Genomic DNA, 22,651 nt, shown 5'->3' with positions numbered 1-22,651 from the left:
ATAGTCTAAATGTGACATATACAGTCTATGTTTGTCGCATTCACTTTCTATGTGTGACCTCTGCCCAGATGACCCACGCCTTCCCCTCATCAGATAGTCAATGAGCTCTTATTTTCTCATTTATGCATTCAATTAACGTACTTTGAATATCGGCTGGGTTTTGTTTGTTTGTTTATTTGTTTGTTTTTATTGGAGTATAGCTGCTTTACAATGTTGTGTTTCCACTGTACAGCAAAGGGAATCAGCTATACATATACATATGTCCCCTCTTTTTTGGATTTCCTTCCCACTTAGGTCAGCACAGAGCATCGAGTAGAGTTCCCTGTGCTATACAGTAGGTTCTCATTAGTTATCTCTTTTATACATAGTATCAATAGTATATATATGTCAGTCCCAATCTCCCAATTCATCCTACCCCCGTTTCCCCCCTGGGTGGCCATACATTTGTTCTCAACATCCGTGTCTCTATCTCTGCTTTGCAAATAAGATCATCTATACCATTTTTCTAGGTTCCACACATATGCGTAAATATACAGTATTTGTCTTCCTCTTTCTGACTTACTTCACTCTGTATGACAGTCTCTAGGTATCGGCTGTTGTCAGACCGTATATAGGTGCTGAGGAGACTGCGAAGAGCCAGGCAGTCAGTCTCTGCCCCTTTAGAACGTGGAGGAACTCAAGTTTCCATGAGCTTTCTTAACCCAGGCTTAGGGCAAAATTGGCCAGGGGAGGTTTCTTGCAGATACAATGTTTAAGCTGAAACCTAGAGGGTTGGCTACGGGAGAGGAAGGGGGGACGTACATTCCAGAATGAAGAAACAGATGAGAGAATAAACAAGTGGCCAGGTCACAGAATCCTCAAATCCCCTTACCGTCTATCAACCTCAGTGTTCCTGGAGATAGAGGTGGGATCGCAGAGGGGACATTAGGTCAGATACAAGATGTTTATTACTTTAAAGTTTGGACTTTAAGGTCCTGCCTGTGACCCCTGGGTCTGGTGAGCAGGACAGAATCAAGAGTGAATCACAAGGGTTGCTTTTGCCCCTTTGGCCTCAGGTCCAGAGCAGTTATGGCAGTAAAATGTTTACAGGGAACATTCCATCTTTAATCAAAATAAGAAGAGCCTTGAGTTCCACTGGGGGGAAGAAAGTTCTTATAACCCAGATGACTTTCTCATCTTATTTAAACCCCCAAATATAGATAATGATATAAGGAACGCCCATGTAACCCACTCCCTGCTTAATAAATACATCATTACAGAAATGACTACAGTCCCTGGGTATCTCTTCCCCATGCATGTCCCTCCTCAGAGGTAGCTATTAATCTGAATTTGACACATACTATTCCCATGCATCTTTTTTTTTTTGCGGTACGCGGGCCTCTCACTGTTGTGGCCTCTCCCGTTGCGGAGCACAAGCTCCGGACGCGCAGGCTCAGCGGCCATGGCTCACGGGCCCAGCCGCTCCGCGGCACATGGGATCTTCCCGGACCGGGGCACGAACCCGTGTCCCCTGCATCGGCAGGCGGACTCTCAACCACTGCACCACCAGGGAAGCCCCCCATGCATCTTTTTAGACTTTGTGATACAGAGATATCCATTAAGATATACGGCATTGTTTGGCAAGTTTTGTTTTATTTTTTTGAGGTATAGTTGATTTACAATGTGTTAATTTCTGGTGTACAGCAAAGTGATTCATTTATATATATAAAAGAATATACAAATGAATAAAAATATATATATATTTCTTATTCTTTTCCATTATGGTTTATCACAGGATATTGTATATAGTTCCCTGTGCTATACAGTAGGACCTTGTTGTTTATCCTGCAAGCTTTTAATCTTCATAAAATTGGAATCATATTGTAACCATCCCTCTGCAGTTTTCTTTTTGGGGAGAAGGTGGGGAACATTGTTTTGATATTTGCACATATATTCTTGCTCATTTTCCCATATCTTCCATCGTGTGACCGTATTTCCTGTTGGTGGACATATAGCCTCCTCCCATTATTTGTCCATGCAAATGATGCTACCCTAAACATTTTGTGTAGGTTTGATGATCTAGCTATTGAATAGAAGAACCTCAAATGGAAAACTGGCACTGTTTTCAGCTGCTGACCTGTTCAAAGCTGGGCATATTTGAGAAACAGCAACACGGAGCTGACTTTCTAAACTTTCATCATGAGGTTAGATCCCACGCCGTGGAAATGTAGACAGAGTGCTGTGGTCCATTGATGGTACATGACTTGTGATTGCGCATCAGTAGCCTGGACTGAAACAGGCCACGGGGCCATTTTGATTTTCTCTCTCCAGTGGCAAGAAAAGGGAGAAAGGGGAACTTGGGACAAAAAAGCTCATGTCTCTAAAGCCTTGAAAAGAGCCCGGATTAAGCTGCTAGCCCGGCTCTTCCCCAGGAAGGGGTTCCCTCCGAGTTGGACACAATCCCGACCACATGGAAGGGAGGGTGGGGGAAGAAATAACCTAACAAAGAGGGACAAGACTGAGGGAAGAAAAGACCAAGAGATTACAACAGAGACCCTTCCAGGAGAAGCAAGAGTGGGATCCCAAAAGATGGTCTCCAGGGCGTGAATCCTTCTGGAAGTTCAGCTGGAACCTGCCCAAGAACTCTCCTCCACGGTAGAGTGGGAGATGATCTTGAGCTCCCTCTAGAATTTAATTGTGCTTCTTCTGCTTTCCTGTTCAGCCCAGTGGGTTTAATTTTCAGACTCCTGGTCAGCTAGCGCTGTTGCTGGCCCTCTCGCAAGCAGAGATCAGTAAAAATATACAGGAAGCCCTGCCTGTACTTCCGTGAGACTTATCTTTGTAGTTACCATTTCTCACCCCAAATGTTGACGTAGTCCCCACACTGTTTCTGCCTTTGTCCCACAACAGTCCGTTCTTCTTCTTCTTCTTCTTCTTCTTTTTTTTTTGACTGTGCCATGCGGCTTCTGGGATCTTAGTTCTCTGACCAGGGATCGAACCCATGACCCCTGCAGTGGAAGCGCAGAGTCCTAACCACTGGACCGCCAGGGAAGTCCCCAGTCTATTCTTAAAATAGCTGCCAGACTGCTCCTTTGAAAACATGAGTCAAAGGATGTCTCTCTCTCTCTGCCCTATTACCTCTCATAGTTTCTTAATATTACTCCAAGTGAAAATTAAAGTTAAGATAACGGCGGATAGGTCATTCTTGGTTACTCCTCTGCCTCATGTCCTATTGCCTCCTGCCCCGTGCTCACTCTGCCCCTGTCACGCTGGCCTCGTTGATAGTCCTCAGTCATATTGCACAATGTCTGACCCCAGGACCGTTGCACCTGCTGTTCCCTCATGTCCTACTCCCTCATTGACCTCAGGTCTATGCTTACATGTCACCTGTTTATTGTTTGAGGACTTCCTGACCCCATTGTTTAAATGGCACTTGCATTGAACCCCTGGAATATTCTGTCCCTCTTTCCTGCTTATTTCTGTCTGTTCCGTCTGAAGGCAGTATATTTTATTTATTTATCATAGTCATTGTTTGTCTCTTCCTTCAAGAATGTAAGCTCCAGGAGGGCGGGGATTTTTCCTGCTTTTTTGTTTTTGTTTTGTTTGTTTTTCTTTTTCTTTGTTTTTACCACGCCATGCGTCATGTGGGATCTTAGTTCCCCGACCAGGGATCGAACTCTCACCCCCTGCATTGGGAGCATGGAGTCTTAACCACTGGGCCACCAGGGAAGTCCCCGGGTTTTTCTGGGTTTGTTCGCTGTTGTAGCCCAGCACCTAGGACAGTGTTTGGCACAAGGAAGGTGTTGGATCGGCTGAGTTATGAAAACCTCCTGTCCGTTTGCTTGAGACCAATGACGTGGGACATCGTTTGTGACTGTCTTTGATGTTGCCCCCAGAAAGCTCTGAAACAGGCCAGGACATAACTTCATTTGCACTTATGCCAAGGCAACAGCATGTAGGGGGTCCAAGAAGCTCCCCCTTTCCTGTCTAGTCTCATCTAACAATATGCTCAGCACTTCCTTCTCCTTTCTAAAACATGCTCTCAGGGAAAAAGCTGAGAAAAGTTTAAGGTAAAGCAAATATGAAAGGGTAAAATGACTCATCAGCTTAATGTGTTTCAATTCCCAGGGAAATGTGTCTCTATACCAGGTTGAGAAAGGTAGTGTATAATGAGTTCTTACTGAGTATCTGTGAGCGAAGCCACAATTGTGCTAGGTACTTTCCCTCTTTTTAATTCCTATTAAGCTGCCACGTAATATTATGATTTTTATTTTAAACACAGGCAAACAAAAGTTGAGAATGGCCAACTAATGTATCCAAAGGTAGTGAGTAGCAGAACAGAATTTGAACTCAGATTAGTTCCAAAGCTCACATGCTTTTCGCTGTACCATTCTTCTTTCCTCGAGGAATGAAACGGAGGAGGAGAGGAAGGGGCCCTAAGCTGGAGGTCAAGAAAAGGTCCAGAAGCATGAATCTGTTTTCCACAATTCGTCATATTCATTCTGTGTATCTATAGCTTTATCCACTTGTGACGAATCCCCTTTTAGAAAGATTTCCTCATGGATGGGAGCAGAAGCGGGTTTCTGGTCAATCCTTGTTCAAATAGACTGTTCATTCCACTTTGCTTTTCTCTGGTCCCCACACTGTCTGTTCAAGAGTCCTGAGTAATCAAGTTGTTACTCAGCCATCTTGTACACAGAAATTAAGTACTGGACAAATTGTGAAATTGCCTTTGGAATGTCTAACTCTAAACCTTTCTTGCCTCTGCTAAGATGTCCACGTGTATTAACACAAAGAATTCTTTCTTTATCCCTCCCCCAAGATGTGGTGAGTGTGTAGGGGTCAATTTTTAACCTGCATAGAGCCCTTGTTTAAAAATAAAAATTCATTTACTAAAAGGTAACTAAGATCATAATCAGGTTTGGAGGTTGATTTCTAAAGCCTCCTTAGCAACCAGAGTTATTGGTATCTATCTAAGGATCCACGCTATTAAACTGGAAAAACTCCACTAAGGAAATTGCATGCCAAGCTAGAGAGTTAATTGTTAACAAGTTGATTCAAATGGGAACGAAGTCGTTTAAAAAATTTGGCTGGATATTCTTAGCCAGAAATTTCACTCACATTTAAAAGATAGAATTTAATTTTCATTATATGCGTAATATTATAAGACATTTGGCAAATAACTAAAAGATACACATAATCTCGTCATAACTCATCATGATGCATTTCATTCTAGCCTTTTTTTCCTTGACCTGGGCATAATTTTTTAAAACATATTTTAATGATCACATATCTATATCCATTGTATTTTCCCAAGTGGCTGTCATTATAACCATTTAAGAGACAAAGTTAAATTTTCATTATAAAAGTAATAAATGTTGTTTTTAGAAAAGTTGAACTGTGATAAAAAAGAAAATAGAAAGGAGACAAAAATCACCCCTAGGCCCATCATCTAGAGACTTGGAGTGCTTACTGGTGCTGTATTTTATGCATGTTGTTGTTGGTTCCTTTCTAATAGTTGCATAATCTCCACTGAATGATTACACTGCAGTCCACCTAACCATTCCCCTATTATGGGAATTTAGTCAGCTTACAAATTTAGGTAAAAGTTTTTTCCCATAAGTTAGGTCTCCAGAATTATAAAGACCGAGTCACGGGGCACACATTGTCTTATGGCTGTTCCCAAAGTGCGCGTCTTCTCTCCGGAAGTGCTGTCACACCGGGAGCGGTGCGGTATGGGTGGGGAACATTATCAGCTGTAGTCTGCCTGCCAGCCTGTTTTTCACTCTGCATCCTTTCTCACCTCCTACGCCACCCGCCCTCCCACCCTGTCTCGCAGATAACCATGCCGAAGGTGTGTGCACTCCTGGCTCTTGGCTTTGCTGTTTCCCTGCTCTACACAAGGCAGAAATTGGTTATCTCTTCGTTTGAAGTTTCAACTTAGGTAAACAGCGGGCGGAGCGTAACCATTCTCTATCATCGTGAGCCAAGAAGGATGACACTGCTCTTGGCTGCGTTTAGGAGGTCACCTCTGTTTGCATAAAAAGCTTTGGAGCAACCGCTATCTCTCTGGCCTTCTCTCCTCCACATACTCTCTCTCTAGTCGGGACGCCCACATTGGGTTACCTGGTCAGGGGGTGTGTTCTCTGCAGCTGGTGCCCATAAATAATAGCTCCATCATGTACCCCTGGAAATCATGAGGAAGAAAGAGCAGGAAGGGTGCCTGCGTAGGAATGCTTTTTACTGTGTTTAGTATACCCAGAGGTTTCATTTGGGGGGGGGGGGTTGGCATAATAGCAATAGCAATGATAAAAGCTGCTATTTGAGGGATGCTCACCGTTACCTCTGGCAGGAAAGGCTGTGTGGTTAGAAGACCAATGTCTGAGATTAGAGGAAAAGGGCCTCCCTCTCCGGCCACGTTTAACAAAGCACCTTTATCTCTGATTTCATTTTTTACATGTTCCTTAACCTCTTCAGAGGTTTGTTGGGAAGGTCACAGAAAATAATTCTAAACTGTAAAGTGATATTCAGATGCAAAAAGGTATTGTTATTGTAATTACCCCTGTGCTCTTCAACCATATGCCACTAACCGTCAAGAAAAAAGATACACTTCTTGAACTACAAGGTCGATGAATTTCATTTCTTTGAAATTATAGAGTTATTCAAGTTAAACATTTTTTTCTGGGTACATTTTATCCATTTCAATGTTTGGGGCAACCCCCCCTTTTTTTTATTTTAATAAAGTAAAGAGGCTTGGTTTTCTTCACAAAGAACCATACTGTCAATGAAATCAGACTTTTGAATAAGTAGCAGATGAGTACCACACATTCAAATTTGAGGACCAATTTAAGTAAATAGTTCTTCTTAAATGACAAACCCCATAATAACTAAAGTACCACCAGCTAAAGACATTGAAGTTGAGACATTTTATTAAGTGAGTATTATTTTTGTGGCGTTTAATGAATGCCTGTACATGAGCCTTCCCTTCTCAATGAGGCCTCATGTGTCCGCTCTGTTAAATACTGTAATCTCCCTCATTCCATCCCAGGACGGCCCGTTCCCTTCATCCTGCTCTGCTTGGTATTTTTTCCTTAGCCTTTATCATTATAATCATTATAAAATAATACACAAATTGGTTATCTTTTATGTTTGTTGTTTGTCTCTTCACAACTTGAATGGAAGCTTTATAAAGGAAAATATCTTTGTCTGTTTTGTCCACTGATATATCCCAACCACCTTGCAGAGTGATCAGGACCTAGTAGGTACTACATACACATTTGTGGCATAACTTGAATGAAAAGTAATTATATAAAAATATGAATGATATTATACTGGATAATTTTAACTGAGCATTTACTAAGTACCTGGCAATGTGTTTGTATCATCTCATCCAATGTTTCCAACAAATTTATGAAGCGGGTACCATAGTACCACCAAATTACAGGTGGAGAAACTGACGGTTAGAAATGTGAAAGTACATTTTATAAGGTCTCGTAGCCACTATAATTAAGAACTTTGATTTAAACCCAAGAAGCCTGACTCCTGTGGACTCTATTCAAGCAGAACAATGTTGCTTGTATTTATTGATTTATTTATTGAGGTACTATTACTGAGATTCTGTGAGATGTCATTCAGGAAAGGAGGTTTTCCTGTGTAAATATTTTTGGCAACCACTGACCCAATGATATCTTATGTTTGCAACTCTAAGCCCTGAGCAGATTTCCACGTGATTAAATTCTGTGGCATTTGAACTGTCTCCCCCACCTCTTGTGATTAGTTATTTGGTTTTGCAGAAGAAAAGGTAAACAACTTTTGCAGTGTTGAAGACTTTCTTCTATTCTTATATTTAAAAAACAAAAGACAAAAAAAAAGAAAAAGAACTACTCTTCCTCATCTCTTCTCCTTTCGTTGTGTTTTGCTCTGGTTTTGAGTGTTTGGTCTGTGTCAATTCCAGTGACTGCCCCCTTCACATACTCCCTTACACCTGTTTTCTAGGAGAATGATATAAACCTGACCCACATTGAATCAAGACCTTCACGTTTAAAGAAAGATGAGTATGAATTTTTCACCTATCTGGATAAACGCAGCATGCCCGCTCTGGCAAACATCATCAGAATCTTGAGGCATGAAATTGGGGCCACTGTGCACGAGCTTTCCCGGGATAAGAAGAAAGACACAGGTAAGAGACAGCAATGTTGCAACACAGATGACCCTACATTCTCATCATAAAATAATGGCAAAAATAATCTCTACCGGGCTTGCCTGGTGGCGCAGTGGTTGAGAGTCCGCCTGCCGATGCAGGGGACACGGGTTCGTGCCCCGGTCCGGGAAGATCCCACATGCCGCGGAGCGGCTGGGCCCGTGAGCCATGGCCGCTGAGCCTGCGCGTCTGGAGCTTGTGCTCCGCAACGGGAGAGGCCACAACAGTGAGAGGCCCGCGTACCGCAATAATAATATAATAATAATCTCTACCCTGGAAGACCAGGATTAAGTGAGAGGATATAGGTTAGGGACTCAGACGAGTACCTGGCATATTTAGACATTTAATAAATGTTCTTTTCCCCCTTCCTCAAGATAGCTGTTTCTTATATTAGTTGTCTTCTGCTGCAATTTTCATATATTTTTCATTCGTGGATTATTTTGCTGTCAATTTCGTAATTTCTAGAGGTAGGATGATTAGGGTATCCAGGGTGCTTTCTATATAAAGATAATTTTGAGACAAATTCTTTAGTTACCTCCATTTCATCTCATAGCCTCTCCCCAAGTCCTTCTCATGACTGTCAATTCTGGAGCTGGAGCTCCTTGGCTCTGTTCTTAGGTCTTTCACTGTCTCTCTGTCTCTTCCACTGGATTACAAGCTCCTTGTGGGCAGGGAGAGTCTCTTACCTATGTTAATATCCTCAGAGTTTAGTACAGTGCTTAATACACAGCTCTCAGCAAATGCTTGTGAGTGATGGCTAAACAGAGCAGTTGTCATGACTTGTTCTGCCCCCTTATTTACTTACTGAAATTGCTACTGAGTCCAGACTTGTTCTGCTCGGGTCATGTCAGGCCAATAAATCAGGAGACCAGTTGTTAGGGCAAGGAGTAACGACTTTATTCAGAAAGCCCTCAGACTGAGATGATAGCAGACTAGTGTCTCAAAGAACCATCTTACCTTATCAAATAATTCAGACCTTCTTTGAAACTAAAAAGGCGAAAGAGTTTGTTTGTTGCAAACTTCTTGGTGCCGGAATCCTTTGTTCTTGCAGGTGTCCACACAGGTCAGGTCATGATATTCCTATAAACCTCCAACAAAACAAATACTATTCTCTGTTCTGCAACTAGTTATCCCTGTATGTATGAACTCTTAAAGGTCAGAGCCCTGAGGATAGGCTATCCTGTATATTTCAGGCTATAGGCAACATTCTTTTACAAAACATGCAAAGCCATGGTGACTAAGCACAAGCAACAGAGTACAAAGGTTAAAGTAAAAGAAACAGCTCTAATATGGAGTCAGATTTATTCTTCCCTATTACAAAATGTAATTGATATGCCCTGGAGGGGAGTAGGGCGGTAGAGCCAAGGGATTAGGAGTATGGGCTTGGGGTTGGACAGGCTTCAGTTCAAGTCCTACTTTTTCCACTTATTGGCTTTGAGACCCTTGACAAGTCTCTTTAACTGCTCTGACCTCAGTTTTTCATAGGGCTTTTGTGAGGACTAAATGAGATCTTCCATAGTCGGTGCGTAGAACAGTGCCCAGCTGGATAAATGAGCGTATGTGATGGTTGTTAAATTGGTGAGCCATGCTAATACATTATTATTAACTAAAGGCTGTACATTAGGGATCATGCTTTGTATTGTGTAGTTCTGTTGGTTTTGGTAAATGCATAATGTCATGTATCCACCATTACACCTCATGCAGAATGGCTGCAATGCCCGAAAAGTGCCCTGTTCTCCCCCTGTTCATCCCTCCCTCCTTATCCCCTCCCCCTGGCAACCCCTCATCTTTTTGTCTCCATGATTTTGACTTTTCCAGAATGTCATGCATTATGAATATGGAATCATAGAGAATACATCCTTTTTAGGCTGTTTTATTTTTACATTCAGCAAGGTTCCTCCATGCCTTTTTGTGACTCGATAGCTCATTCTTTGTAATTACTGAATAATGTTCCATTGTATAGATGTACCACATCTTGTTTATCCATGGGTAAGGCTGTTAAACATTCATGTGCAGGTTTTTCTGTGGACGTAAGTTTTCAACTCATTTAAGTAAGTACTTAGAAGTGTGATTGCTGAGATGAACTATTTTTTTCCCATATAATCAAAAACTTTTTTCTACTGTAAAATCAAAAGTTTTTTTTCTTGCCCAAACATTGACGACTAGCTCAAGAGGATTTCAGGCTCTGTACCTGAAAATAGTATGTTAATAGGCAGAAATGCTTTAAAATGAGACAAGACCCACCTCTTTGCATAGGCCATTGAAACATTTTCCAAAACACACCTCCGAGGCCATCCTAGGAGACCTCCTCTCTTCCTGCTCGTGTCCTCCTGTGGCTGTAACCAAGACAAGGAAGTCCATCCTGGGCTTCTGCCTTGGCCAAGGGTGCGCAGCGATGCACAGGGTCTCTGGTCACTGGGGGCGCGTACTTGGAATTCCTCCTCAGAATAACCCTATCTGCCTTCCTTCCTCTTCCACCTCCCAAGTGAGCTGCTGCCCTGATGACAACGGACTTCTCTTGCTTTTCCGGCCACCTGCTCCCAACAGGGGCCACAGGCCCTCAGGGCAAAGGGCCTGCTGAATCATGGGTCAGGCTCTGCCTCTGCTCAGAGCAGGTAGAGGCCAGGCCAGCTGGGGCCCTGGGGTAGGAAATCAAATCATCTGACAGGCAGGCAGGCAGCCCCCTGGGGAGGCAGGGAGGATGCACAGAGATCAGCTGAAGGGCTGGCAGCCTGAACGGGAGGCTCCGAAATAGGATGTGGAAGAACAGTTAGGAGCCCAGACTCCGGAACCAGGATACACACTTGGTGTGACTTTGGGCAAATTACTGATCACCACAGTCTATCACTGTATCAGATGGGAGTACGAGTCTCTGCCTCACAGGATTAATGAAATAACACCAGTGGAGCATTGAGAACAGCACTGAGCATGTTTAAGGGCTTAACAGAAGTTCTCTATTCTTAGCATTGTCATCCTTGTTATTATAAATTATGACCTGAGCACGGGAGCCATGAAAAGCCAGCCTGTACACAGCTACGTTTTCGGAGATTCTGGGAACTAGAAAATAACCTCACAGGTCAGGCGGCCCAACAGACTCCTTAATTTTTCATCATAAAAAATGGAGGCCGTGACTTGCCTTAAGGCACAGAGTGAATTCTGTGCAGCTGTGGGCAAGCGGATGTCTAACACTGCTCTGTACCTGGCACCGTGCTTGGAGCTGGAAGGAGAGAGAGTCAGCACGGCCCGTCCCTCGTGAGCTCACAGGCTGGCAAGGATGACAGGACAGCCAGGTGAATACAGAAGAGGGGCGGGCGCTGTGATGGAGACACTGCTGGTGGAATTGGGCCTCTTCTCCACTTTTGACTCTGAGGACCCAGCAAGTGTGAAAGTGAAGAAGCCAACGTTCTGACACAGAGGCACCACGTCATCATCGTTGGGCTCATCAGAGGTGGAACGTGGCACAGGTTTGATTCCCTGGTGGGGCTCAAAATGGCAGGGCGTTGATGTTTAACGTTGGATTGGTACTTTACCTAGTGAGGAAAAAACTGCTCAGACTAACCCTTTAAAACAACATGTGTTTCTCGACCCTTACTGCTTTGGATGGTTGTGCACTCTGTCCCATATTGGCTGCCACTCCCTGACACGGTTTCCTGACCTTCATGTCCACGTAACGGACCGGCTGATCTCCACGCAGTGATGCTGAAACAGCCCAGTTTTGCACCTGCTGAGAGACACGGGCCCTTTGGGTGTCCGGGGTTGTTTTTGTGAACTGGAATCTGGGCCCAGAAACAGACCTTTTTAGGGGAAGCAACCATCCCTTTGCAGAGTTGTTCTTTCCGTCCAACTCCGCGGGAGGATGATTAGAAGAAGAAAGGCATCATCATAGATCCGAACCTTTGATTCTTTCACTTGACAAAATGCCCTTTCTATTGAGGGGCTCAGATCTCAGGGGCGAGTCTGACAGCAGGTTGAAGGGGAGAGATCTGAACCCCTCAAATCAATTAGGCTAAACCACTTTCCATTCTAGTTTTCAAACCGTTCAAAAGGCCGTGTGGGCGCTAGAAAATGAAAGTTTTCAGTTTCTTAATTGCTAAAGTTCCCCACCCAAAACAGCTTAAGGGAAGGCTAATTACGGTGACATGTTAAAGAAACCCCAACCTTCTAAAATGCCTCCTAGAGAAGCTGATGGGAGTTTAATAGGATTTTAATCCAGAGAGTCTTTTGAATACTTGAGGTCTATTCTCCGGCTACCCTCTCTCCTGATGACCTCAAATCCTTCTTCAACCCAACATGAAAGAGCATTAATATCTTCCATCGATCAATCTACTAATCCTTTTACATTTCCCTTTGAGTCTTCTGCATGACATTACATTGAGCGGGGGGAATGGAAAATTCCTACATGGAGGCAGATTGCAGCCAGGAGCAGCAGATGGACAAAATGACTTGGCTAGACAGAGGTGTAGGATCATCACCTTTTGAGAAATTTATCCGTTTGGCGTTATTTTCCAAGAGCAGTTGGCCATTGAGTAGATTTCGTTCATGCTGTGGTGGTGATTGTAAGGGTCTTGCTGTGGCAACAAAGGGAGTCCAGACTGCCAGGACAACTGCGATTTTCTGTGGGGAGTAGAAAGGCTATTTATGTATTTATTCATCTCTCTATCTACTACCTATATCTAGCCTAGGGGCTTTTATGATTTTTATTTGTCTTCTTATTTGGATTAATTCCTGAAGCAATGATTTAAGTGGAGAAGACGAAGATTTAATTGTGAGACGACAAAGTAACATCATTATATTTATTCCTTCCCTCATATATGCCCCTCTCCCCTCCCAGCCCTCTTGAGTTTTTCCCTCTTCTGCTTCAACATTGCTGCCGTGAAAGGCAGTGCCACGATAAGGCTGCAGTTTCAGATCCATCGTGGGAGGAGGAAGGATAGGGTTCCTCGGAGGAGTCTGAAAAGCCCCTGGGATTTTGGGCAAAATGGCACATGTGCACCTGCATGCATATGTTTTAGGAGAGAAGATTCTCAATAGGGTCATTGTTCCCAAAGAGTTGAGACCCTGTAGAGAGAAGCTGCTTAGGGCAGGAGGGGGTCCAGATGGTCGGGGGTTTTCCGCATTTCCGTCACCTGTGCCTGCTTTTCCTCTCTCTCTCCCTCTGCTCCTCTGTTCTGTTTCCATCATCTTTCCTTTGTCCCGCTCCTCACTTCCAAACCTCCTCCCATGCATTTCACTCAGCCCCAAGTGTGCCTCAGGGCTGTAGATGCTCGTGGCCCCGGGCCTGCAGGAGACGGAGGGTCGGCATGTTTGCAAAGACACACAGGAATGATTGACAGCCTTTTCCAGTCTACCGGGCTGCTTCCTGCCTGTGTTGATGCTGCCGGAAGTCCTCTGGCAGCTGAGGATGGGACTTTCGTTTCCACTCTGCCTCATTGGGACAAGCAGACTCGCAGCTGAGAGGATAAGCCCATTGAGGGGAAGGTGGCATCAGCCCTGCAACTGGAAGCCGGTCCAGGGCTTGCGGCTTCGCAATCTGTCAGAGGCAGCTCTGTTCGCTGGCAAGGGAAGATCCCGAGTAAATGCTGTGTTTGTAGCCAGTCTGTTTGCCAGGTCGCAGGGCTTCAAGCTGAGGAAGATCATAAGGTTGTAAGCAGGCTTTCATTCTAACAGGAATTCCTTATTTGCATGCCAAATCCAAACGATTTTCCCCTTCGGTTGTCTCATGGAAGCTTTGCCACAGTCAACTCAGATAGCTAGGGCAACAGATAACATGATTCTCATTCTCAACATTAGGAAGCGAGACAGCGGTACACTTGAACCGTGGTGTGGAGTTTGGAGTCTTCGCTTTTCCAGCTCAGTTCCAGGGCTGTAGCTGTTTTGGCCAAGTTACTCGCCCTCTGTAGGCCTAGCTTTTCTCGTCTGTAAAATGAAGATATCTGTGAGCCAGTGCGGTTGTGGGGATTCTGTGATACACTTTGCACAATGTGCCTGGCATGAAGGATCCATGCAAAATGGCCAGTAAACTTGTCCCTGAGTCTTTTCTAAGGATACCCGGGAATCTTACGGTTGAGGCAAAGCCAGAATCCCCAAACTCCCGATCTTTGGTAAAGAAAGGCCACCATGATGTGCTTTTTGGATTGTGAAAATTACAAAGAATTAGACTGAGAACCCCTTTTCTGTCTGTGACAGGTGTGTTCCCTCGACTGAAGGGGTAATAAAGGAATATGAAATGATTTTAACTGAATGTCAAGTTGCCATTCATGCTGGATTGAGGGAGTATCATAGCAAGTCAAAAAGAGCAATTAGTTTAGAGTCGAGAGGCAGGATTTGAATTCCTGTTCTGTAAACTGCCAGCTAGGTTTGAATCCCATCTGACTCCCTAGCAGCTGGGAGACCTCTTTACCTCTCCTTCCTCATCTGTGAAATAGACCTAAGACCCACCTGGCCACTTTCTGGGGCTCATGGGGTCTTCGTGCAAGACACTCTGCATGTTAGGGTGTTTGATGGATTGAGTTGAACTTGCTTGAGTTGAACAGGCCCTTGATATTGTTCCTCCTTAAGCCTCAATAAGGGGCGAGCTTTATGATCTATAACCTCAGCTTAATGTCAGACTATTTGCCACCACCGGCTCCATCGGGTGGACACACTGACCAGGCTAATAACACAGAGGGAGTTGGTGGCCGTCACCCCCTCACTGGGGCCAGCCTCACCTCGCAGCCGGGGAGATAACTTCCTCTTTGGGATGATGTGAGGGGCCCTGGGAATGGCTGACTTCCTGTGAGCATGGTTTGGACGCTTGACATTATCCACTTGGCCGTGTGTTATATCGGAAACAGCCCTGGTCTAGGAAGCAGCTTCACATTCAGATTTCCTGCTTTTTCCCTCCCTCCTTCCCTTTGCCCCCCTCCCTTTTTTCCTTCTCTTCTTCCTTACCACCCTGACAACATCCGTTACCAAAAGCAGTAACCTCTTTCTTGTTTTCATCCTCTTTGAAATATTTGTAGCCTTTGACGCTGTTTTCCCCCTAGAATTCTCTTTTTCCTTAGTATTTTATGAATGACTTGGCTCTTACTTATTAAAATCCTGACGATTGGGGTTTTCTTCCTTTTTCTCCTACTATTCCTTCTCAAAAACCAGAGTCTGCTTTACCACCTTCTTCTCTTTCATTCCCATTTATGCCCTAATTCGGTTGATCATTCATTCATGCAACGCATATTTATCGAGCGTCCATTCAGTGGCAGCCACACGGAGGGATGCAGTATGGAAAACAGCACACGTGGTGCCTTGACTCACATGTCTTATGGTGTAGGAGGTAGTTGCTGTTTGGCCATGTCTATGCAGGGACAGGGAAGTGGGCGTGTGTCAGGAGCATCTAGGAGATACACTGAAGTCATTCTTGGGCATGGTGGGGAGAGGGGGAGCAGGGTCAAGGAGGGGCTCCTGGAGGGGGACAGACATATGGAAAAGGCTTTAGATGCATTCTGTTTGATCCAATGGAGGTTGTCTGTAACTCCAGCTGTAAGTAGCCAGTAGTCAGATCTCAGGGCAACGTGAGCGCTCAGAAAACAGAATTCAGTATTTGGGAATATGGTGGACAACCTGCCAACAGGCACGTTTATAAGATAAGTGACATCTTAAAAAGGCTATGAGGAGGATAGCTCCAGGTTAGCTTGGTGATTGGAATAAATGCCCTTTTCTTTATTCATTATTTCCCTTGTATCTTTCACTCATTCCATCCATTTATTCATTTCCACTCCATTTCACTCTTTACTTCCTGCTAGGTTCCTTTTATTCATCTGGTTCTCATTCTCATTTTGACATGTGGACGGAGAGATCAAAGGCTTTGCCTGGGCTGTCAGTGATAAAAGTGGGCCCTGCCCTACCACGCCTCGGCTCCATCCAGGAGGCAGGGACCAGCTTGGCTCCGTCGGCCAGCGTTTGGGTCACCTGTTCTCGCCAAGACCTTCCTGAAGGGCGTTCCTTCTTCAAAAAAGAAAATAGAAGCTCCTTAAAAGAGAAAACTAACCCCCTCAGACGTCTTAATCTGTTGTGATCAGCACAGCAAAGGCTTCTCTGCCCAGCTGGAGGCCATCGGAGGCTTCAGAGGGGACATCCAGGAGCCTGGGAAGAAGGGGTGCAAAACACCCTTCTATTTTGGGCCTAGGAAGCCGAGGATTTATGGCTCTCCCTGAGACAGCCTGGAGACAGAAGTCTGGGGCAAGCCTGGGTGCCTTGTTGGCGACACCCTGGGGCTGGTGGAGGGAGGGGGTTAGATAGGACCCAGGCTGCACCTTGAACTGCTATAAATTTAATGGGCCAGTTCTGACCCGCTGGCCGGGAAGCAGGCTCCAGCCAGGCCTGGGGGCTGCGGAAGGCTTTTGCTCTGGAGCACCCCTGAGCCAGCCGCCCCTCGGCGCCCAGGCTGAGCGGTTGACCCCGACTTAATGAGACCGCGACGTGGGTGTCCAGGGCCAGCTCTCCCTCTGGCTGCTTCCCTTGGAGTCAAATCAATATTTATTAATGATCCGCACCCCGCCCCCACCCCGGATGTTTCTTTCCTCACAGAGGGCCTCTGTTGCACCAGCCTGCCCAAGCCATTCATTAACTGCGGAGCCCCGCAGCCCGCCAGCCCGTGGAGGGGCTCACAGGGGCCAGCCCACCGCGGATGTATTTGCAAAGGTCATTAATGAGCTAATCTGATTTAACTTTTCAAAACAGAGGCCTGGGTCGCTGGGGTCAGTCTGGATTCCCGGCTTTGTGAGTGAGACTGGGTGGGAGGGGAAGGGCCTGTGAGTGTCACTGAAGAAGAGAAAGGAAATGTGAAGGTGTCTTTGAGGAACCGAGGACTTAGGTATTAAATAGTTACCTCCCCTAAAGCCAGGGGGGCTCGGGATGGAAGGTGGTGAGGACCCGAGGCTGTCCTAGGGATTTTCTTCAAGCCCCTCTAAGTTCCTGTGTTAGTTTGTCATCTCCTTCCCCTCTCCAGGCAGGAGAACAGAAATCTAAAGTCAAGGGCCGCTCACCTGCACCTTATTCTAAACCAGCCTAGCACAGCTCAGCGCACAAGTTCAGCGCACAAGCTACAGAGTTCGGATTCCCGCCCAGCCGGTGCTGTGATCTTGAACAAGTCGTTTCATCTCTCTGAGCCTCAGTTTGCTCATCAGTAAAGCGGAAATAATCGTGTCTACCCCCCTAGGGTTACTCTGAGAATTGAAACAGACAATGGAAGTAAAGGGCTTAGCGCAGCATCTGATGTATGGGAAGCTCACAAAAAATGTAACTTCAAAGGAAAAATAGGTAACTGTAACTTTGGGGCTGGGGAAATGAGAAGAGCCCAGGTGTCGAGGATGGAGACACAGGTATGAGCTCTGCCCCTGCCACCAGTGGCCTGCGGAACCTTACTTAACCAGACAAGTGTCCCTGGGACTTTTTTTTGAGAGGTTCAAGTGTAATGATGCCACAGGTCTACCTACTGGGTGTCAGTGGCTTCTCATCCTAACCGAAGAGTAGGTGAGCGCGTGGCTGCCGCACCTGTTTCACGGATGAGAAGCCAGAAACTCAGAAATCAAGGAACTTTCTCTGTGGGAGGGATGGGTAGGAAAGCTGAAACTTGAACGCAGACCTACCGGCTTCCAGTCGGTTCTCTGCAGTCTCCTGCCTTTAGCACTTGCCGTCCGCACCCTGTTTTGCTTCCCAGCCGTGCTCAGCTGGGCCTCTTCCCCAGGCAGTGAGCCATGGCAGGACCTTGGTCCCCCCTGACCCCCCAACACCCAGAACTTGCCTCTCCTGGGTCTCATTTCCTTAAGCCCTGCTCGTCCCTGCTCCCCAGGCTGACAGCTGGTGAACTACTTCTCTTAAGCGTCAAGCCCAGCCTGGGTCCTCTTTTCTACTGCAGAGGCTGTACCCAACGGCGGCCTCCGGGAGACAACACCTTAACCTCACATGAGGTCTGGGGAGGGGATGGGGGAACCGATTCAAAGGTAGGACTGGGCTGCTGCCTGGAGAAAGTGTGTAGCAGGCCCATCCCTCCTTATTACCTGGCTTTCTCTAATGATAATAATGATCACGATAGTGATAATAATACCAAATACTCGTAATGTGAGTATCTGTGCCAAGCACTGTCCTAGTCATAGCTCATTTAATCCTCACACACTCGGAAGTACATCCTCTTATTGTAGCCGTTTTACAGATAGGAACCTGGGGAACAAAGGGGTTAAGTAATTTGCACAAAGTCTCAACGTCTCAAAGTAGCCCAGGTGAGATTTGGACCCAGGCAGTCTGGCTCCAGAGTCTGTGTGACTATAGCCACAAAGCTTTGCCACTTCTCTAGCCTGCTCTGTTCTGGGCCTTTTCTGGATGATCATGGGGCCCAGAAGCCACTGAAGGCCCCTGGACTTGGGTGAGCACCCCATGGCCTCGCAGTGCCCCCTCCCCTGGGGGTCCCTGACAGTCTCCCTGACTAGGTCCTGGGACTTGCTAAGCTGCTTCGACCTTTGCCTTCTCTTTGTCAAGACTTGAGTCCTTTGAGTCTTTGCAGCCCTCTCAAGTTCTCTGATATTTTTTTCCACCAAGAGGTCTGAACCAAGCCATGTGGCCCAACTACAAAGTGTTTTCCCTTTGGAGGAGAGAAGAAAAAAAAAAAAAAAAAAGGTCAGCCAAAGCTGAAAATATGCTGCTCTGCTGCCCTCTGGCGTTCAGTTGGGAGCCGGCCAGCTTGGTTCACCCAGCTGTGAACCAAGGCGGGGTCAACAAAGCTTCTCTCCGGAGTAGAGCCCTGTTTCTTGGGTGAGAGAAAGGGAAATGGTGGGGGCCATGCATTCTGGATGCTGAAGAAATGCAGTGGCTCTGCTTCCAGAAACAAGCGAGGCCGACACATTAATTGACTGGAAGTATCAATATATTTTCATGTGTCCCCTGGCCAGGCTCAGCCCTCCATAGTTGGAATATGAAACCCAAAAGGGACTGCAGCGGCTAGTGAATCCCCCAGCTCGAATTTTATACAGGGGGAAACTGAGGCCCAAGATCAGGAATCCTGGTAACATCAGAGCCAGATTGAAAAGGAGCTTGTAACTCCAGTCTCCCTTCTTTCCTCCTCTTCCCCTCCTCCTTTTTCTTCTTCATCATCATCATTAAACTTTTTCCCATCCTAATTGTAAACACCGATTGAGCACTTACTGTGTGGGCCGGTCACTCTGCTAAGATGTGTCCCATTTCCTATAGCATTTAATGCATGCAATGATGGCAATAATAGGGAATGACATTTTTAATCCATTTTGTGGCTAAAGAAACTAAGGCTCTGAGCGATAAAATGCTCGCTCAGTTACACAACAGAGTAAGTGGTTGACTTCCTGGCCTTGCGGAAAGACTTTCTACTCTGCTCCCTGCACTATATTAACGGCAGAGTAAAAAGAAAAAAAAAAAAATCCCTGGAGCTTGCAGCTGAATAATACTAGTACAGACGTACCTCTTCTGTTGTGCTTTGCTTTACTGTGCTTCACAGATTCTGTGTTTCTTACAAATGGAAGGTTTGTGGCCGCCCTGTGTCAAGCAAGTCTATTGGTGCTATTTTCCCAACAGCATTGGCTCACTTCCTGCCTCTGCGTCCCGATTTGGTAACTCGCACAATAGTTCACACTTTTTCATGATTATATTTGTTAGGGTGTTCGGAGATCAGTGATCTTTGCTATCACTACTATGACTCACTGAAGGCTCAGATGATGCTTAGCATTTTTTAGCAAGAATGTATTTTTTATTTAATGTATATACATTGTCTTTTCATACATAATACTGTTGTACACTTAATAGACTACAGTATAATGTAAACATAACTCTTATATGTACTGGGAAACCGCAAAATTCGCGTGACTCACTTTATGGTGCTATTCTCTTTACTGCGGTGGTCTGGAACCGAACCCACAGTATTTCCAACATGAGTCTGTATTTACTATGTACCAGACGCTGTTCTCAACAAATCACACATATTAACTCTTTTAAACTTATGTTGTTTCTATAAGTATACTTTATTATCCCCACTTTACTTATGGGAAGACTGAGGCACAAAGAGGAATAATTTGTCCTGGATGCCACAGAGGGTAAATATAGAGACAGCATTCAAGCCTAGGCTGTGTGGCTCTGTTATCCAGGCCCTTAACCATGACCAGTCTGTGTCTCCCTGAGGCAAATAGGGAACCAGATCTGGGGCAGATCTAGGAACAGACTCTGGCTATTACAGTCCCCTTGAGCCATGGCAAGGTCGTGTCATGTCTCTAGGACCCTCACCCTGGGGTCTGGAACCACAGGATGTTATATAAAATAGTATCCCCATCTCCTTGCACTGCTTTGTTCTTCTTCAGGAACTTCCCGGCATTGTTATATATTTAAATTTATTTATTGTTTATTCCTTGTCACCCTCACTAGAATATAAGCACCACAGGCATGAAGACTCCACTGTATTCACCTCTCAACGTCCAGTGCCTGGTAGTAGGGGATGCTCAGTACATAATCATGGAAACGCCTTTGGCAGGGCTAACGGCCACCCCGCCCCCCCAAGTCAGAAAGGGGTGCAGCAGGAAAGGGCTGGGGGCAGCTGTTACTGCCAGAATTATGGATAATTTTTAGGCAAAAGAGAGACTATGAACGAGTGGGGATGGGCTGCCTTGGAAGTGAGGTAACAGGGCGACAACATGCTAGAGAACCAGGAAGGGTCTTGGAGGAAATCCCGAGTCCTGGCTGACTGCGATAGGATGTCCTTCCTCAAGCCCTTCCAAACTCGGGTAAGGAATAGACCCCATTTTCAGTGCTGACAACAGAGGTCCATTGTGCAAGGGAAGGCACTGGATTCAAGGAGAAAGAGAAGCTTGAGGAGAATTCAGGTGACAAAGTGGGAAGTCAGGTCCCATGCTAAGTGAGCAGAACATGGTGCGGAGTCATCCCAGACTCCAAAGTCTAGCCTTTGGGACCGCAGAGGTCCATGAAGAGACTTCCCTCCCTGTTCCTCAGTTTCCTCTTCTGTAAAATGGGGATAATAATAACTCCTACCTCATGGGCCTGTTAGGAGAATTGGGTGAGGTACGGTATGCAAAGTGTTTAGGACGGTGCCTAGCACGCAGCAAGAGCTATATAAACATTAGCTGGAATTACTACGTCTGTTCCCATTATTACTATCATAGGGAGCTCACCTTGAGAAGTGGGCTGGTTTTAGGGGCATGGAAGCCTTCAGGTGGGAAACTGTAAACACAATCGGGCCGTCAGGCTCCAACCCTCACAACCACTGTGCGCCCCACCCCCATACCTGGCAGGACAGATTTTGCGATCCAGAACTGAGACCACAGAGTCATCCAAGCCCGAGTTCCAATCCTGAATCCACTGTTTCCTAGCAGTGTGTGTATTTGGGTTTGTCACTTAGCCTCTCTGTATCTCAGTTTTCTCATTTATAATATGAGCAGACCAGCAGTACCCACCAATAGTACAAATACTAAGTAAAGTATTTAGAATGATACTCAGTGTTAGTTTTTATTACTAACATAGGAATTAGAAAGCTTAGCATCTCAGATCTATGGAAACGAGGCTCTAAATGGACCGTCATTACTGCTATTCAGATAAGCATCTTCTTTTGGTGGAATGCAGCTGATTCCCGTCTGATGCCGTTGTTATTATAGACCATGGAAGACAGTTCCCCACTCTGGCCACTAGATGGCACGCATGTTCTTTCCTGCCCCACCCGAGCAGGGCCAGAATCAGAAATAACGTGCAAGAGATGGAAAGCTACCTTTTTGTGGGCCACTCGGCTGCACCCTTTGCCTGCATTCTCATTTACACCCCGCAACAATCCCCAGATTAAAGGAGATATTTCACCAAAAATGCTAAGCATAGAGGCTGGCACGTGGTAAGGTCTCAAAAAATGTTTGGGATGCTTTCTATTGCTGTTGCTGCTATTCTCCGTTTCACGGAGTTGGGACTGAGACACAGAGAAGATGAATAGGCAGCTGGGGCCGAGATTCTAAGCCAGACCTAACTGGCTGTAGGTTCAGCATCTTTTCCCCTAAGCTTTCCTCCCTCCTTTCCCTCCATGCACCTAGAACTACAGTGCACTCCTGCCTGGTTCCTGACTGCTTGGAACTTACAGTTCAAAATGTCCTCGTCTGTTCATTCTTAGGATGACTCCACTCCCAGTGTGTCTTCTTTCTTGAAGGCCACATACATTTAGGAGCTACCACCTGCGCTTCGCCCTGGGGTCCCTCTGCAGGACCCAGTCACTGTGGGTCACACAACGCAGACCCCATCTTCTCTCCCACTATGCTGCTGCTTCAGAACAAGCCCACAGATTTTTAGGTGCTGCAAGCCATCGTCAAACTGCCGGACTGCATTCATTCTATGTCACCGGTGGCTTTCAAATTGGCTTTGGCATCAAACGGTTTTGCTGGGGTCCCTGGGGGCCCTTTTGGGAGGGAGACTCATGATAGGAAGATGGGGTCA

General features: G+C 45.8%; 1 protein-coding gene across 1 annotated transcript in view; it reads left to right on the top strand.

Annotated features, from left to right (window-relative positions):
* Positions 1-22,651, top strand: part of PAH (phenylalanine hydroxylase) — a 72,131-nt gene that overhangs the window by 13,478 nt on the left and 36,002 nt on the right. Inside the window, exon 3 of the mRNA XM_060025487.1 lies at positions 7,975-8,158. Coding sequence (XP_059881470.1) covers positions 7,975-8,158 — 184 coding nt within the window. The remainder of the gene's footprint in view (positions 1-7,974; positions 8,159-22,651) is intronic.

Source organism: Delphinus delphis, chromosome 11, assembly GCF_949987515.2.
Source record: "Delphinus delphis chromosome 11, mDelDel1.2, whole genome shotgun sequence".
Classification (NCBI taxonomy): Eukaryota; Metazoa; Chordata; class Mammalia; order Artiodactyla; family Delphinidae; genus Delphinus; species Delphinus delphis.
This window is presented reverse-complemented; position numbering and strand designations above follow the sequence as displayed.